Source organism: Siniperca chuatsi, linkage group LG21 (genome assembly GCF_020085105.1).
Source record: "Siniperca chuatsi isolate FFG_IHB_CAS linkage group LG21, ASM2008510v1, whole genome shotgun sequence".
NCBI lineage: Eukaryota > Metazoa > Chordata > Actinopteri > Centrarchiformes > Sinipercidae > Siniperca > Siniperca chuatsi.
The window spans coordinates 24,123,144-24,140,283 of NC_058062.1; the positions used below are offsets into that span (position 1 = coordinate 24,123,144).

General features: G+C 41.9%; 2 protein-coding genes across 8 annotated transcripts in view; one reads left to right on the top strand and one right to left on the bottom strand.

Moving 5' to 3' along the window:
* Positions 1-14,568, top strand: part of rrn3 (RRN3 homolog, RNA polymerase I transcription factor) — a 20,442-nt gene extending 5,874 nt beyond the window's left edge. Inside the window, exons 8-17 of one of the 2 annotated variants that reach the window (XM_044182699.1) lie at positions 410-508; positions 3,507-3,602; positions 6,062-6,185; positions 6,474-6,604; positions 7,702-7,832; positions 7,917-8,104; positions 8,619-8,727; positions 9,954-10,106; positions 10,595-10,679; positions 11,639-11,979. In XM_044182699.1, the coding sequence (XP_044038634.1) occupies positions 410-508; positions 3,507-3,602; positions 6,062-6,185; positions 6,474-6,604; positions 7,702-7,832; positions 7,917-8,104; positions 8,619-8,727; positions 9,954-10,106; positions 10,595-10,679; positions 11,639-11,668 (1,146 nt within the window). In that variant the 3' untranslated portion in view covers positions 11,669-11,979. Of the gene's footprint in view, positions 1-409; positions 509-3,506; positions 3,603-6,061; positions 6,186-6,473; positions 6,605-7,701; positions 7,833-7,916; positions 8,105-8,618; positions 8,728-9,953; positions 10,107-10,594; positions 10,680-11,638; positions 11,980-12,417 lie in introns of those variants that run through there. The other variant, XM_044182698.1, reaches the window with a different exon arrangement.
* Positions 14,565-17,140, bottom strand: part of si:dkeyp-72e1.9 (syntaxin-binding protein 4) — a 138,138-nt gene continuing 135,562 nt past the window's right edge. For all 6 annotated transcript variants that reach the window (XM_044182695.1, XM_044182697.1, XM_044182693.1 and 3 more), the window contains one exon: positions 14,565-15,648. In XM_044182695.1, the coding sequence (XP_044038630.1) occupies positions 15,590-15,648 (59 nt within the window). In that variant the 3' untranslated portion in view covers positions 14,565-15,589. The remainder of the gene's footprint in view (positions 15,649-17,140) is intronic.

Consider the following 17,140-nt stretch of genomic DNA (forward strand, 5'->3'; position numbering starts at 1 on the left):
GGAAACAGACCTCTTATCCTGTGGGGAGGCAATAGAGAGGTTCAGCCATTCTCAGACAGTGCGAGTTGAATCTGATTAGTTTTGGCTACTTGCAGTAATCGGTGCAACACTGATCAGAATGCTCAAACAAGCTGTGGAAGTGTGGAAAAATTACAAGTTGGTCACTGTAATTGCCACAAAATCCTTTTAATTTAATGTTTAGGTGCTCAGACGTGATGCACATTATACATAGATGTACTGTATATTGTAACATATTGCGTGCCGTCAACATTGTCTTGTTCAAACCAGCTTCTGTCTGAACACACATCAGGCATAGTTGAAATCTAGAAAAAGTACTGAAGAGTAAAATCTGATCTGCATCATTAACATAGTAGTGTTTTGTTGATTGATAGTTTGTTGCTTTCTACAGGAGTGTTATGTCCACAACCTCCTGAGGGTGACCATGTACATTCCGTCAATTCGACGAGACGTACTGGAGGTGATCATCGGAAAGATGCTCAAACTGGATGTAAGTGGTTAACTCCAAATAATTCTACTTAAAACACAACTGATGTAATGTGCCCAAACACTGAATGAAGCTATTATTACCCTAATTCCAAAGAAAGGGAAAGATCTGGAGGAAGTAGGAAGTCTTACAGACCTATCTCTCTCTCTACTGAACTGAGCCCAAACATTTTTGGCCAAAATGCCAGCTAGAAGACTCATCAAGTCTAAAGGGTAAACTTGTGCATACAGATCAAAGGGGTTTTGTCCCTGAAAGGAGCTCTTTTCTCAACTTCAGACGCCTTTTTATCATCATGCACCCCAGAATTCTGAAAGAATTCATAATACTGACTCTAGACACTGAAAAGGTGTTTGATCAAGTTGAATGGTCGTACCTCTGCAGTCCTGGAAAAGTTTCAGATGGGTGATAAGTTAATTTCTTGGATCAAGCTACTGTACAGCAATCCTACTGCAAGGATACTCACGAATCAGATGCTGTCTGCCCAATTTAGGCTTTGCAGAGGCGCTAGGCAGGGGTCTGTACTTAGCCCTTTACTATTTGCTTAGCGCTGGAGCCACATGCCACATGAGACTATTCAATGTCACCCTGATATACGTGGCTACAATATGGAGTATACTATTAATAAGATATCCTTGTATGTAGATAATCTTTTGTTATATATGTATCTCAACCTCAAATCACCATTTAAGCAATATTACACGAGATGGTGTGCTTAACGTCATTATTGGCGCGACAGTAATGCGGTCAGGACTGAGGCAATTGACATTAAGCACACCCTTAAGTGTAATATTGCGATTATACAACAGTTATCAACAAAATAAACAGATAGAATCAAAATGTATTCATATTGTGGGGCAATTTGCTAACGTTATCTCCGTTCCCTGGAAACACATGGGGTCTGACACGTCAGTAGCATCCTATGTAATGAAACCTAGTTTACTACTCAGTAGGCCGACCCTTAGTTACCACCTAGCAACAGAGACTATTTCTAGTCCCTGTTGAGTCAGCCAGCTGACTTGAGCTAATGCTTTCTAGAGATTGTGGGATTTTCCAAACTGAATAAATACCACACATATAAACACAAAACTGCCTTGCTAGCTCAATCTTATTGTAACTAAGATATCTGCTGAAAAATATTTTTTTTTTCATGGACAGATTTAGCTACTACGTCCGCAAACTCTACATGTGTTTTTAAGCTAGTAGCGCTGTGTCACCGACTCACTGGCACAGCTGATGGAGGATGCCAGAGCGTAACATCAAGGCTGTTTCCATGTGATCCAAACATTTCCAGCTCCAGAGCGTTGTAAAGTCCAAAAGTCATAGATGTAATCATTTCCAAAATTCACGTTTTTATCTAACAAAATATTCTGCTTCAATCCATGTTTGTTGGCGTTTAACCTCTCAAAAACAACATTTTCACTGCGGTCACAAAGCTGTTTGCTCTCCGGCTTGCTGCAAACAAGGGAGGCAAGATAATAATATGGGTATTATCTTCACCTAAAATGTTCACCATCTGGAAACAGTGTCCATCCACTTTGACTCTGCTTGAGCACCAAGCACCATTGAAGTAAACACAGAGTCCGCCTCCCCTCGTCCCGCCAGAGTCTTGCACTCCTTCAGCTCGGAACACGTTCCACCCATCGAGTGCTTGATCTGGGATGTTGGCGGAGCAGGTCTTTGTAATGGACTGTAAATGGACTGTACTTATATAGCGCCTTTCTAGTCTTTCTGACTACTCAAAGCGCTTGTAAAGATGTGTGCACAACAGTCCCAAATTTTCATTGCTTGGCCAGCCTGAGTCCCATTTCGTCCAGACCAGACATTAGGCAGGAGCAGCCTTAAGTCCAAACTGGGCCAGCATGGCTCCTATCCCGATTCTTCCTCTCCTCCTGGGGCAATCACATCACCCGCCATGGTGTCTGGTCCGGTTGATCTGGCTGGGTGGATCGTCTCAAGGTCAGCTGCTCTTTAATCCAAACCTTGCTCCCGTTTCTGATGAATATAAGTAATACGTGTTTCAGCAATAAAGCCGGAAAAAAATAACATAACAGATAAAAACAAAAATGTAGCAGAGTTTGAAGGAGCTAGCCTACAGGCCACAGCATCTGCATGTGCAGCCGTTGCCATAGTCAAAATCTCCTGATCCAGTCGATTTGAACAATTTTGGCTTAGCCCTTTAAATCAAATCCAATCAGACATCATTCAATAATTTTTCAGCAATACAGTCGGAAAAAATCTCTAACAAAAATGTAGCATTTTTGAAGGAGCTGCCAGCCACTGGGGTTAGGGTTAGAGGTTTTTGTGCCAAAATACAAGGTTACTGGATTGATATCTTTGCTTTTTCGTCAAAGATATTGAATGTTCAGATAGACCCAGACCCAATTTTAATAATTCTGGGGATATCTAAAAATGTAAGGAAACTAAAACAGATACAACAATGATTCCTCGCATATGGACTTATACTGGAAAAGTCCCAATATTAAAACTATGGCTCACAGACCTTTAGTCTCATCTCGCAGAATGAGCCGAATCTTAACTGCACTCCGGGGTGGGGGTGGGGGTGGGGGGAATAAGGTAGATTAGGGGAGAGCGTGAGGCTGGTTATGGGTAATGTATTTATTTTTAAGTGTGTTCTTCCTATGTCCAATACTATGTTTTGTTATCATAATAATGATATTATAAAGAGTACGGTCTGGACCTGCTCTATAGGAAAAGTACAATGAGATAACTTCTGTTATGAATTCGCGCTATATAAAATTGAATTGAAAATAAATTGAATTGAAGAAGCATTTTCAGGATTATAGATGTTTACTGTTGTGCGTATCATATTTTTTTCATGTTCTATTTCAGTAGCTACAGTACATTGATTTTGTTATTTCATCATTAGAAAAGTCTGTAAAGTCTCCTAGTTACATTGGTACACATACAGTACATTATGTCTTCCATGGCAAAATAGTGTGTGTCTCCTCCTGTTCCTAACAGTGTGTGTGGTATATTTCAGGTAAGTGCATCCCGCTCAGACATTGAGGAGGCAGAAGAGAATGCAGCGCAGAATCAGCGGGCAGAGGAGCGGACTGAGAAGGGACTCTTTGACATGGTAACAACCAGCACTGGCTTTCTGATTGCTCTTGGTTTGGAGGAGATTTTTAGTTTGAAATGCTCAGTGTTAAGTAGGTTATAAATAAAGAATTGTCTGGCATCAAGCATTATGCATCTGGCAGTTATTAAGTAGTTAAAAAACAAATTGTATGACAATAAATAAACTAAATAACTAGAAAGGACTGAATTGTTGGGAGTAAATTTACAGTGGTGTGAAAAAGTGTTTGCCCCCTTCCTGATTTCTTTCTCTTTTTTTTTGCATGTTTGTCACACTTAAATGTTTCAGATCATCAAACTAATTTAAATATTAGTCAAAGATAACACAAGTAAACACAAAATGCAGTTTTTAAATGAAGGTTGTTATTATTAAGGGAAAACAAAATCCAAACCTACATGGCCCTGTGTGAAATAGTGATTGCCCCCTAAACCTAATAACTGGTTGGGCCACCCTTAGCAGCAACAACTGCTATCAAGCACTTGCAATAACTTGCAATGAGTCTTCTACAGCACTGTGGAGGAATTTTGGCCCACTCATCTTTGCAGAATTGTTGTAATTCAGCCACATTGGAGGGTTTTCGAGCACGAACTGCCTTTTTAAGGTCATGCCACAGCATCTCAATAGGATTCAGGTCAGGACTTTGACTAGGTCACTCCAAAGTTTTCATTTTGTTCTTCAGCCATTCAGAGACCCCACAACAACATCCAAAGAACTGCAGGCCTCACTTGCCTCAGTTAAGGTCAGTGTTCATGACTCCACCATAAGAAAGAGACTGGGCAAAAATGGCCTGCATGGCAGAGCTCCAAGGCGAAAACGACTGCTGAACAAAAAGAACGTTAAGGCTCGTCTCATTTTTGCCAGAAAACATCTTGATGATCCCCAAGACTTTTGGGAAAATACTCTGTGGACTGATGAGACAAAAACTGAACTTTTTGGAAGGTGTGTGTCCCATTACATCTGGCGTAAAAGTAACATTTCCGAAAAAGAACATCATACCAACAGTAAAATATGGTGGTGGTAGTGTGATGGTCTGGGGCTGTTTTTTGCCCAGTCAGCGACCAAGCTGGCTTCATCAAGGGACAACACTCCACTAACACTCGCCGTGTTCCATCTTAACTGTCAAGCGAATTTGAAGCAAATTATTATTATTATTTACTTATTTATTTTGAAATGTTGCAAAAAAGTCAATTACCTCTTTTCAATGATTCCAATAAAACCTACAGCCAAATGGTTCCAGTCACTGAACTCTTATCATGTAACACTAATACTGCAAAAATAAAACATCCCAAATCAGTCTCTCCTCTTTACAGAAAAATAAACTCAAGGGGGTCTAGATGCACCCAGTTTTCTCCACTACTGTCTGGCAAACCTATTACAGTACCTTGTTAAATGGATCCTCTCTAACCCGGCTCATAACTTGGATTCTTGGATTAAACAATTTACACCTGCCAACTGTGAAATGGGAAAGAGACTTATCGCTCCCCTTGACACCAACCTCAGGACCCAGGTCTGCAAAAATACATTTGAAATTACAAATCTACAACTAATCCAGTATAAAATTCTCCATAAAACACACACCACTCAATACAAAATGGGTCTCTCCAACACATAAATGTTTACATACACAGATTACCTTCACCTTTTATGGCTCTGTCCAAAAAGGAAAAACAAACAAATCAAAACAAAATAAAACCAAAATAGATGAAGAAATTGCTAAAAGAAACCCCAATGCCCATTCGCACCCCCCACATTGTTATTAATGTTATTATTGTTAATGCCCCTTTTTTTTTCAGTCCTTCCTTTTTTCCTTCTCTTTTCTCTTTTTCCCATGTATCTTTACACACACAACTCCCATACACACACACAAAAACAAATTCAGTAATAGCTGAAGTTATTAAAATATTAAAGGAAATTAAGTTGTAACTGAAGTTGAAGCAGTAAAAGAATTTGAAGTTGCACTTGAAACAGAAGTACTGAAATGGAAGTGTGGAGTAAAGTAAAAAAATACTAAAAAGGATTTGAAGTGCAGGCACTGAAAGGAGTTGAAATGTTGTACAAGTGGTAAAAGAAGCTGGAATTGTAAGGTCTTTATAATGAGTTCAGGCTAGCTTACAGACTAGCAGTTCAAGTGTAAAAACTCCAAAATGATGTCAATTGAAGTGTCAACTGAAGTGTAGTTGCTAAAAGGAGACTATCAGTATAACTGGAGATAGAATGGATAAAGAACTGAAAAACTGGCTGATATCAAGCATAATTTACCTGGCAGTTACACCACTGGAAGTTATTGCAGTTGTATTAGAATAAATTGTATGACAATAAATGAATTATTCTAGCATGTACGCCAGGTGTTCAAACTGCTAAAATAAATAAAATGTCTACATAAAGGCCTGCAAGAAAGTAAATTATATCAAAAGATAACAATGTGTGTGTGTGTGTGTGTGTGTGTGTGTCTCTGTCAGGATGAGGACATGTCAGCAGATCACCCCTCCAGGACGGCTGTGATGGCCCACCCGGTGGCTGAGAGGCTAGATACTCTCATGGCTGTCCTGATGGCTTACATCAAAGATGTCTGCCATGTCAATGGTAGCTGAATAACACAGCTTTTACACAGAGGACCAGAGTTGAACCCACATTTCTCATAATGGGATTGACCAATAACAGGAAGGCTTAATGGAGGCTCTGACTAAGTAAAAAATATTTGAGATATAGAATTGAAAGAATTTCACACAATACATTTTTGAATCCAAGAAAATGTAAAATGTACTTTGTGTATTTGTGTTCTGAGCTTTTGGATCCTTGTGTAGTGAAAGTTTTGGGCTGTGAAGTGTGTCATCCTCCTCAGTGGTCTTTCCTTTGTTTTCTCTCTCTCAGACTCTCTTCATGTGGAAAGGACTAAGGAGCTGTACAGAGATTTGCTGAATGTGTTTAACAAGCTCATTCTGCCCACACATGCTTCCTGTCATGTCCAATACACACTCTTTTACCTCTGCAGCTTCAGACTGGTCAGTACTTCCCACACTGTGCACCAATGTGTGTGTAATGATAGGAAACAGCAGTATGTAGCATTTAGCCTTCAGTCTGGTCACGAGTAGTGAGACACATGATCAGTTGGACTGAGGTCAGGTGACTTGACTTGGGACAGACAGACAAAGTTAGAAACTTCCTGGTGGATATAGTAGAGCATTTAGTAAATACAGAGACATGTTTTTCTCAGGAGTTAGTGGAGAACAAACCGGAGCTAAAAGGAGAGGAAGTGTTGCACATTCATCAGGTGAACACAAACACGACTCCAAGTGAGCTAATGTTACTCTGTGTCTGCTGGATTTGTAAAGAAGTCATTTAATAGGTGATAATATGTCACCGTTGGTTACAGCTTGTTCCAGTTCCCCCAAGTGGCCAAAGAGCAATTAATGCAGCTTTGTTCTTCTCCTACAGCATACATATGTGCTTTAACACATCACGTCCTTTTCTCTCATTTGAGGAAAAAATCAATAGCCAAAAGGGAGAAATGTATATGTCATGAGTTTTGGTTTTGTGATGGTGCATACCTCAACCTCTAAATCCATTTTGGTACTTTACACTTATTTTAGCTTTTATACTTCTATGCACTTTGTACTTAATTTATCTTACCTGTATTATGGCGTATTATATTTTGATTTGCTTAGTGCTTCTCTTCCTGTGTGCACCGACTGACAGCGAGCAGCTGTAACGAAACAGTTTCATCTCGGATCAATAAAGGATTTCTGATTCTGATATGCCAGTCAGAATGCTTTTGGTGTTCTGTCTAGTATGTTGATGGAGAACTGCACTTTTCATACAGCCAGTCACATGATGCCATTTTAAAATCATTTGCATAAAGCAGTAACAGTCTATCAGTGGCTGACAGTGACATTTCAAATCAAAATTGCTCTAGAGCCATAGAATACAAAACGTGTCGCTGTCCAGATCCTCAGACTGAACTGTATATTACGTTTACCCACGACCAAGTGTGAACTGCCTCGAACTCCGCTCTGCTGCTCCTGTACATTTTGATGAATGTACTCCTTGTGAGAAGAGGCCGTTCTGGAGTCTTGTATGCATAGTTTTTTCTGTGTCCCAGGCCTTGGCCGAGGCCTTCCTGGATCACCTGTGGAAGATCCTACAGAGCCCCTCTCAGCCTGCTGTCCTCCGCCAGGCTGCTGCCGGATACCTGGGGAGCTTCCTGGCCCGAGCCAAGTTCATCCCTGTGCTGTGAGTTTGTTGAAGAAAACACAGCTTAAGGCAGCTTAAAGCCAAACTGTTGTTGTTCTAATCCGGTGTCCCCCCTCCCCGCAGCACTGTGCGGGCCTGTCTGGACCTGCTGCTGTCCTGGATCCATCGTTACATTGACAGCCAGGACAGCAGTGGCAGACAGGCCTGCTGTGACATCAGCCTGCACGGCCCCTTCTACACCGCATGCCAGGCCGTCTTCTACACACTCATCTTCAGACACAGAGCCATGCTGGAGGGCAACATGAAGAAAGGTACTCGGCAAACAGAGCTCATCAGTGTGTGAGAGGAAAAGGCTGGATTCCTTTTCTCTAATGTCAAATAGGATTTAACAAACTGCTGAAGAACCATTCACATCAGGGTTTTAGGATTAATAGCAAGCAAGACATGTTCGTCATAGTAAGGGAATTAATTCTAGATTTGGATCATCGAGTAATTGATGATCAAAGTTAAAGTAAGTTTTGAGTTAAAAATAATTTTTGCTGCTTACAGCTTAACCATTCAGACTTTCAGGTACTTTTGTTTGTTCAGTATCACAAATGAAATGAAAATGAATTTTTAAAATGTGTTTAATTTAGTGTATAAAATTTCCAAAATGACAGCAAGTTAATGTTGTGATGTTTTCAAATTGCAACAGCCCAAAACTGGAAAACATGGCAGCAAATCCACATCAAATAATAATGTCAGACCATTAAAGCTAGTTTGGTAACAAGTAATAACAGTTGAATGAATCCAGAGTCCCCCTGTCTTTGTGTGTGTGTTCGTCAGGTCTGGAGTACCTGCAGAGTCTGAACCTGGAGCGGGTGGTGATGTGTCAGCTGAACCCCCTCAAAGTCTGCCTGCCTTCAGTCACCAGCATGTTTGCTGCCATCACCAGGTACGCACCCTGTCCCTGTCCCTGTCCCTGTCCCTGTCCCTGGCTCCATGCTGACATTTGGCAGAAAGAGACTTCCTGTGTTTGGAAGTATTTTTGGAAGCTCCTCTGTCTCTCTCCCCTCCTGCTCCCCTCGCCTGTACACTTTCCTCTCCTCATCTGTCCTTCCCGGCGTTCTCCTGTCCTGTTCGATCCGTGTCCCCTCTCTGTCTATCAAGGTAATCAAACACTTAAAAAATTAAATGAATTACTGTATTTTCTCAAATAAAAGCTGGGTCTTGTGGCGGCCCGCTAATAACAATATTATTATTAGATATTTGATACTGATGAGCCTTTTACTGTTTACTGCTTGAGGTGGAGCTAGCTTAAACTACTTTATAAACACTTTGGTAAATTAGCCCATTGGTTCCCAAACAGGGAGCTGTGAGATGATTAATGGGAGAGGAAAGAAGAAAAACTAAGTTCTGATACACAAATGTATATTCATTTTTTATGCTTTTCTCTAATCTTTGCTTTTATTGTGTGTGAAATATTGGAGTTTTAGCTTTTGGGCCTTTTTATTTAAATAAAAAACATCTGAGAAGTTTAGAGGGGAGTTTAAAGGTTTTAACCACTGGTTAAATCTTAAACAATATGTTGTATTTAATAAGCTTATCATACGTTTTTTAATGTAAAATCTGAATAGAACTAGTAACTATATCTGTCAAATGAACGTAGTGGAGTAAAGAGTGCAATATTTCCCTCTTAATTGTAGCGGAGTAGAATTATAAAGTAGCATAAAATGGAAGTACTCCATTTATCTCAACATTGTAATTAAATTATAAGTACAGTAATTGTGCTTAGCTACTTTCCACCACTGCCAACTTGGTTTTAAATAATACACAAGTGTCTGAAAAACTAACATGGAGGCTTCAGTTCTTTTAGTTTCCAAGTACCTAAATCCAAATGTAATGTTATTTTTTAATTGCCAGATGACACGCAAGTCCTAACGGTGGAAATCCAACAGGAACTCATGTGCAAACGCAGGCAGGCACTTTACACTGTCAGTAACAGGCATCAGGTCACCCAGTGGCTGGAAGAGTGCAGTGTTGCACCGTTTTACAGTATGAGAGAGTTGATCGAGTCCTTGAATAAAACAGCGTGTGAAATAAACCGCAGCCCGGCATCAACATGCCCACAGTCGGTTTCCCTCCCGGGTTACCCACCGCAGCCCTGTGTTTTTGTTGCAGGAATTATCAGGTGGTGTTCTGCTACACCATCATAGAGAGGAACAACCGCCATGTGCTGCCGGTGGTCCGCAGCTCTGCAGGGGGAGACTGTGTGACCACCAACACCAACCCTCTGGACAGCTTCTTCCCCTTCGACCCCTACCTGCTCAAGAGGTGCTCGGGCTGATTATTCTCTCTAATGAAATGGTTCTGGGCAAGACAACAAATTCTTTTATGTCCTGTGAGCCCATTTTTACTTCCCCTCAGCCTGGTTTCAGTGGGGTCTCAGCCTTTATCTGAACCTCTGAAGAAATACAAATGTAGTTAATGGACTGAAGGAAAAACTCAAATGTCAGCGGAAAATCTTCTTCTTTAAAGGAATAATCTGTGAGATTAATGTTCACCTTGGAAACAGTAGCTGACAAAACAGTCTCACCACGAGGTTCCATGACACCTGGGCCATACGGTGAGACAGTTTTCTCAATAACTGGTGAAGTGTTCAGAAATGATAGCCTACTCCCGAGAAGACAGCGTGCAATGAACGGAGTAGCGAGCATGTCTGGACAAGGAAACTCAAACTGCACGAACAAAACTCAACAAACAGGATCTCAAAGGTGTGTGTGTGTGTGTGTGTGTGTGTGTGTGTGTGTGTGTGTGTACAGGTCTGGTCAGCTGATTGAGCCACTGTACCAGGTCTGGGAGGAACTAGCAGACACAGAGCTGCTTCCCACCAAAACAGGCCAACAGGTGAGACGACAGAAGGGTGAACAATGTACGAGAGTACTCGGGGTTCCCACGGTCCCTGAAATCTTTGAAAGTTGGGGGGGGGGGTGGTGGTGGTAAAGCGTGTGAGAGGGCAAGCGGCAGAAAGTGACGGTGAATGCAGCGGGCAGAGGAAAAAGAGGAAAAGATAAGCAGTAAGTTGTCAACCTGAGAGTAAATGTAACGGTACAGTGTAGGTTACAGTGTGTCCGTTAATACATGCTGCAGCTTCTCAAGACCAAGAAAAGTCTCTGTTGGTTCCCAGCTGCTGGAGAAGTGAAGAGTAAGAACCCCCCCCCCGTGCGTCCCGACTATGGTCTGGAAGTAAGCTATATCACAAGTAAGCTACATTATGTAATGAATAACTCTAGCATGTAGAAATTGTTAGCAGGCACTTATGATTAATAATGTTTAACGTTACTTTATAAAGTATGTGTTGGTCAGCAGCGTAGCTCATTACCTGGGTAGCTAACGTTAGTTATCTAGCTAGCTAGTGGTTTTCGAAGATGCCCCGGTGGAGAGGGTGAAACCACTGTAATCACTGTAACACCATGAGCTTCTGTAGAGCCTGCTAGTTCTCATTAGAGACACTCAGTTTTCTAACAGTAATTAACCTTTATCCGTGTCTCAGACTATGCTGTGTAGGGTCCTTGAATTTGAGGGAATTGGGCCTGGATATTTCTTGAAAAGTCCTTGAATTTGATGCTTAAGAAGGTGTGGGAACCATGAGTACTCCAGTATTTTACTACTGCACTGCCATAAAGTTGGGGGGGATTTGCCAGAGAGGAATAGAAGAATTAGGGCTGCAACATTGTTTATATTATTGTTATTTTCTCGATTAATCATTTTGTCTTTAAAATGTCAGAAAATAGTCATAAGTCCCATCACAGTTTCACAGAGCCCAAGGTGACGGATTTCAATGTCTTGTTTTGTCTGACCAACAGTCCAAACCCCGAAGATATTTACCCAGTTAAGATCAGGTAAAGCAGAGAAGCAGCCTCAGCCACACAGCCGGAACCAGAGGATGGGGAAAATTACTATAATGATTAATTGATTCTCAAAATAGCTGTCAATTTTATTTTCTGTCGATCTACGGATCAATTAATCGAATAATCGTTTCATCAATCATCAATATCAAAGCAGCAGAGGCTGAGCAGCCGTGGCTTTCAGCCTGTAATATAGGTCGATATCTAAAAACACTGGATCCTGCACTTCCTGTAATAGATAATAGACCCTCCCTGTCTGGTTCTTCAAACGTCACAACGTAGTATTTGTAGTCTCCAAGCCCAAACTGCGATAACCCTGATGACATCATCGGGGTTATTTTTTTCAGACAAAGCTCCTCCAGAGCCACAGAAGCCATTATTCCACATGTTTCCACCGGCTGAGACATGCTTCCTGTGACTTTACGGTGTGAGACTGGTGGAGTCCTGTTTCTCTGTGGTAAAATGAAGTAAACATATATGATCACAGAACTGACTGACATATATAAATATATTCACTGGGAAGGTAGAGCTTGAAATATATAAAAATACATGAAAATATGAAATGGAGATGTACTGTATATGTAATAGATCAGAAATGGGAGAATATGAAAATTCACCATCCAGTCTCGCTGTGTCTTGTCCTACCTGACATGGATTTGGACTTTATCTTCAGTGTGGTTTTCAGTTGGTTTATCGTCACCTAAACTGTGGCTGTGGTGGGTCATTGTGTCTGTCAGTGCTCGAGGGAGGATGAGGATGACTTCCTGTGTGGCGAGACACCGCAGACCGAGGGCATCGTGGGAATGATGCCCAGCTCCTACGACTCGAACCTCTGCAGCCCGAGCAGCATGGGTTCGCCCCCCATCGCCTTTCAGAGACCATTCTAGTTCCTCGTCATGGTCTGTTCTGTTCTGATGGACCACCCTGGGTTTGACACAAACTCTCTGAGTCCAGGAGCTTCTGAGGCGCAGACACCCCAGAGGTCGGACCTCTTCTTCCCTCAGCAGAGCGAGAGCTGCCACTCTAAAGACTCCTCCCCTGATAATTCACGTCAGTTTACGAGGAACAAATACACGACCTGAAGGACACATACTCATCTGTGTAGTGTTTTCATTTTAAGGCCGTTAACGGACTACACCTTCTCATTCTGACTTTTCTACCTGATCAGTCGCAGTTCAGGCCGTGGCGGCATGAGCAACCGTGTGGAAACTCCAGTGAAAGCAACGGTGTCAGTGAGAGAGCCCCAAACTCCTGATGATCAAAGACAAGTCAATATTTTGAATATTTTCTTAAATGAATCCTACATAGACTGTTGTGGAGACGCCCTCCGCTTTTCTCAGTTTGTTCTGTCTGAGAGAAAATTCAACTGAAATTAAATTATTGAGCTTGAGAGGTTGGAATATTGTGTGGGCAGTAAAATATGGTAAGTAATTGTATTTGTTTATTTTTTGAAACTTATACTAAAACCTGGTGCTGACTACACAAAGAGACATTTCTGAGATCTGAGACAAAAGCCCTGGTGTCTGCACTGAATGCATGCTTGGCCCGTCACGATGAGCCCTGGAGTTGAGTCCGTTTGAGACGCGTCTTCGCCTCACAGTGAGCTGTCCCGGCTGCTGCCACGCGTTTCATTTTCAAGCAGCCAAACGTAGAATGCTCCTGTACCTGAGCACCTGGGGGTGAGTCGGAGACAGGAGAAGTAGCCAACGACACAGTGCAGCGCACTGCCACTAATATTAACAAGCTTCATGGGAAATGAAAAGGAGATGCAGTGACTTAACAAGATGCATTAAATATATACGCAAGCCTCTGCAACAGCACAGGGAGAGAAGCAGGTCCAGCAGGTCCAGCAGCTCCGCACAGAGAAGGTGGAAGGTGGAGATGGTGTTGATGGTTAATGCAGTCACAAAATGTGTAGTGATTTTACAGTTTATTAAACGTCAGGTGAAGTGTATCACAACACAAACCACAGCCTGTTGCTGATTGCTGGGCTGGATGTAAACTAGGGGGTCACATCTTTTCAAGCCTGACTTAAAACAGTAGTCACGCGGCCATGCACATTCACAGCCCAGCTGGTCGCTTTACTGAGCGAGGCTTCAGCGGGCCGAGTTAGCGCATCACATTGTTCGAGCGTTTCAGTAGCAAATGTCTTCGTTGTGTTAACTTGCTGAATGCTGTGAGGGAATAGTAACACAACTAGGGGATTCCTTGCTAAAAAGACGAGCCCCACTGACGTCTTACTGAGCCTGCCGAAGCCACGTTAGCCTTTTTTCACAGAGAGACAACTGTGGATTTTGTGTCCAGTGTGGACAGCGAAGCGACCCACAGTGCTTTCAGCGTGCATGTGGGCATGTGAGTATTGTTGGCAGACCTGAAAAAAAGTGAACTTATCCTTTAAGACACTGAGCATTGTTGTTCTCCAGTTCTTTCTAAGAACTGGTGTTTAGTTAGGCTATTTATTTTAAGTAGTTTATTAATGTTTACTAATGTGTGTCTGTATTTGTGTGGTGCGCTTCCTCTGTCTGATGCCATGGAGATTTCTGTAAAGTGAATTCATGTTTCTTTTCTCCACCACAACCTGGCTCATGTAAATAACTTCGGTTTGATTCAAGCCCTGCCGGTGTCCGGGACAGAATGCATCGCGTTCACCACAGTTGTGGATCTGGAAACTGGAATAATCTTGTCGTCAGTACTCGTTGTCTGAGATCGGTTGTGCAGCACAGTAACCCTGGGTTTTGAAAGTCTTGTAGTCTGCACGAGGCTTTAGTTCCTTCTGTGGGTTTATTTCATATCACTTCCTCCCTTTTTATTATGAAAACACTGCTTTAGTACTGTAAGTAGTGGAAATAAAATGTTAGGAAACTGGAATAAACACGACATCACATTCAGTCATCAGTTATTCCTTTAATATAAAACAGTAACAGAAAGATATGAGGCCACACCAAAGATGCAATCTGGTTGAAGTACAGGATTATAAATAAAATGAACGTTCCACATGATGATGATGTGTGCCTAGACTGACTACCAAACACAGGTTTACACAGCAGGAGCTACAGCAACATTAAAGCCACTCCTGGATGCAGGAGACACATCGACATGGACCATGCAGTGACGTGAAGTTGCAGGTGATAAACATCTCTGAATACTTCATTCTTTGCCTTTTATTAAAGAATAAGGGCACAAGGAGAGTTAGCAAGATGGAAAACGGGACACTGCTGCTTTTTATTTTTTAGTTCATAACCTCTGTGGCAGAGCAAACGAGCGACGGTGTGTGACGGAGGCAGATGGCAGCCAGTTATTATGACACAGAGGAAGACTGTTTGAACAGACCAGCTCTGGATTTTCCTTTCCAAGTAAACAAGTCCTCCTTTACATGCACTCCATGGAGTGAATCTGTGTGGGGGGGTGGGTAGAAAAGAGGTCAGGGAGTAGTATTAACAAGGTTTACAGCATTGTGTGTGTGTGTGTGTGTGTGTTGTGGACTCGGTCATGCAGCTCCTCCAACACCACCTGCTGTCAGAGCAACACAAAAGAGAAATCCAGCAGACTGTTTATTTGGCAGAGCACTTCTCATAGAGACTTGTGTACGTATGTTATCGTCGAATGATGCGAGTCCTCGGCTCGTGACTAAGTCCAACACTTCCCACTGCTGAACCCTCCATAAAGACTGTCCGATATTTCAAAGGAAGACACTAATTGGATGTGTGCGAGAAAGATTTGGCATTAAAACATTGGCTGTGTTGTGTTCAATGTGTCACTGTGAACTGAGGATTTGAATTCATTACAGTGGTGTGTATTGGATGGCGTACTGTCTGTTGACTATGGTGTAGTCCATCGTGGGTTCAGCTGCTCATTCAGCCTCTTCAGCCTGCCCAGGCCCTCCCACAGTCCTCTCTGGCTCTCTGTTGCTCACATATGATGAGGGCTAACATCTGGGACTGATGCTGCCTCCAACACACTCACTGACGCTGCAGATCAATCACAGTTGGACAGAAAAAGACCCTGAGTACGTACAGTAACAATCACTCATCATGTAACAAGAAATAGGACAAAGGGAAACTGAAAAATGGCCAGGAACAAATAAAAAGACAAATAGCTGCTTCAGGCAGAATCTCTGTAAAAATCTCAAACTTCCAAATGTACGTTTGGAGTGCAACAAGGACAGTTTGATGTGCCATAAACTGATGGTGACTTTCTATTAAGTATGTTCTTCTGTTGAGCCAAAAATAGGTGTCCTTTTTTACACCATGCATCTTCTAATGTCAAGCACATCACCTATGTCTGATTGGGCTATGGCATTTTATCCGGGGAGTAATATCAGCTTGCCTGTCCGTCAGTCCAGCACTTTGCTCCAGATCAGTGTATCTTGACAACTGCACACCAGATTGCCATGAAAATTAGCTGTGCGTATGCCTGGTCCCCGGAGGAGGAAGTCTGATGTTGAACACTGAAAGTTCCTCTAACCAGCCAATCGGGCCAAATCCCTCACTTTTACCCACAAACTAGAACTATTTTACTTACAGAATGCCATGAAATTAACTGAGGAGAAAACATTTTGATGTCACAAATGATAACACAGAAATTACAAATAAATAAAATCAATCATATCAAAATTGTCAGCATGTTGCGTCACTTTAATGTCGAGGGATGTAACATTGTAGCCTTTAGCAGGACTTTAGCAGAGTTTATTGAACCAGTGGTTCCCAAACTGACAGCCACAGGTGTAACAATGTTAATTGCTGGATGGAGCCATCATTAATGTTATTACACCTGTGCTTTTCCTGCTCTGACCGTTCTAAATGTCTGCTGTGAACAAGGTCTGATTCATTTGGGAGCAATAAATAATGCTCTGATGCTGCAGTGCTATCAAGAGTAACTCCGTTTCTTTGGCTTCCAAAGTGGAGCATGACACAAAGAGTTTGGACGTCTAAGCTAGAAAATAGTTTTTTGCTTGTTAATTTATTTATGTATTTGCTATTTCATGGCCTAGGACGTGCCACAAAAAACAACCAAGCATGTGTTTATTAAGAGCGATAGTTCAGTCTTGACCTTGGCAACAGCAGTTGAAAAAACAGAACATCACCACAAGGTTCACTTAGTAGCTGTTCTGGAGCTTTCAATCTGTCTCACAATCTTCTTCAGATCTTACTTTTCTGAGGGAGACTGTGCGATGCGTTTCAGTTTATTAGTGATCTCAACCACTCAGAACATTTCTTCTTACCTACACTTGTTTGGAAATTAGAAAAAAAAAGAATGATAAATGCCACAAAGGTTCGTGTCTTGTGTGGAGTCGGGCTGCAGATGAATGTTTTCCATTAATCAGTTACTCAAACAGTAAAGATGGCCTTCACGATTGGCTTGTTTGCTCGACAGTCCGAAAAACTGTCCAAATCTTCACATTTGAAATGCTGGAACCAGAGAGTTTATTGGCAATTTTGCTTGAAAAATTAGTCAAATGAT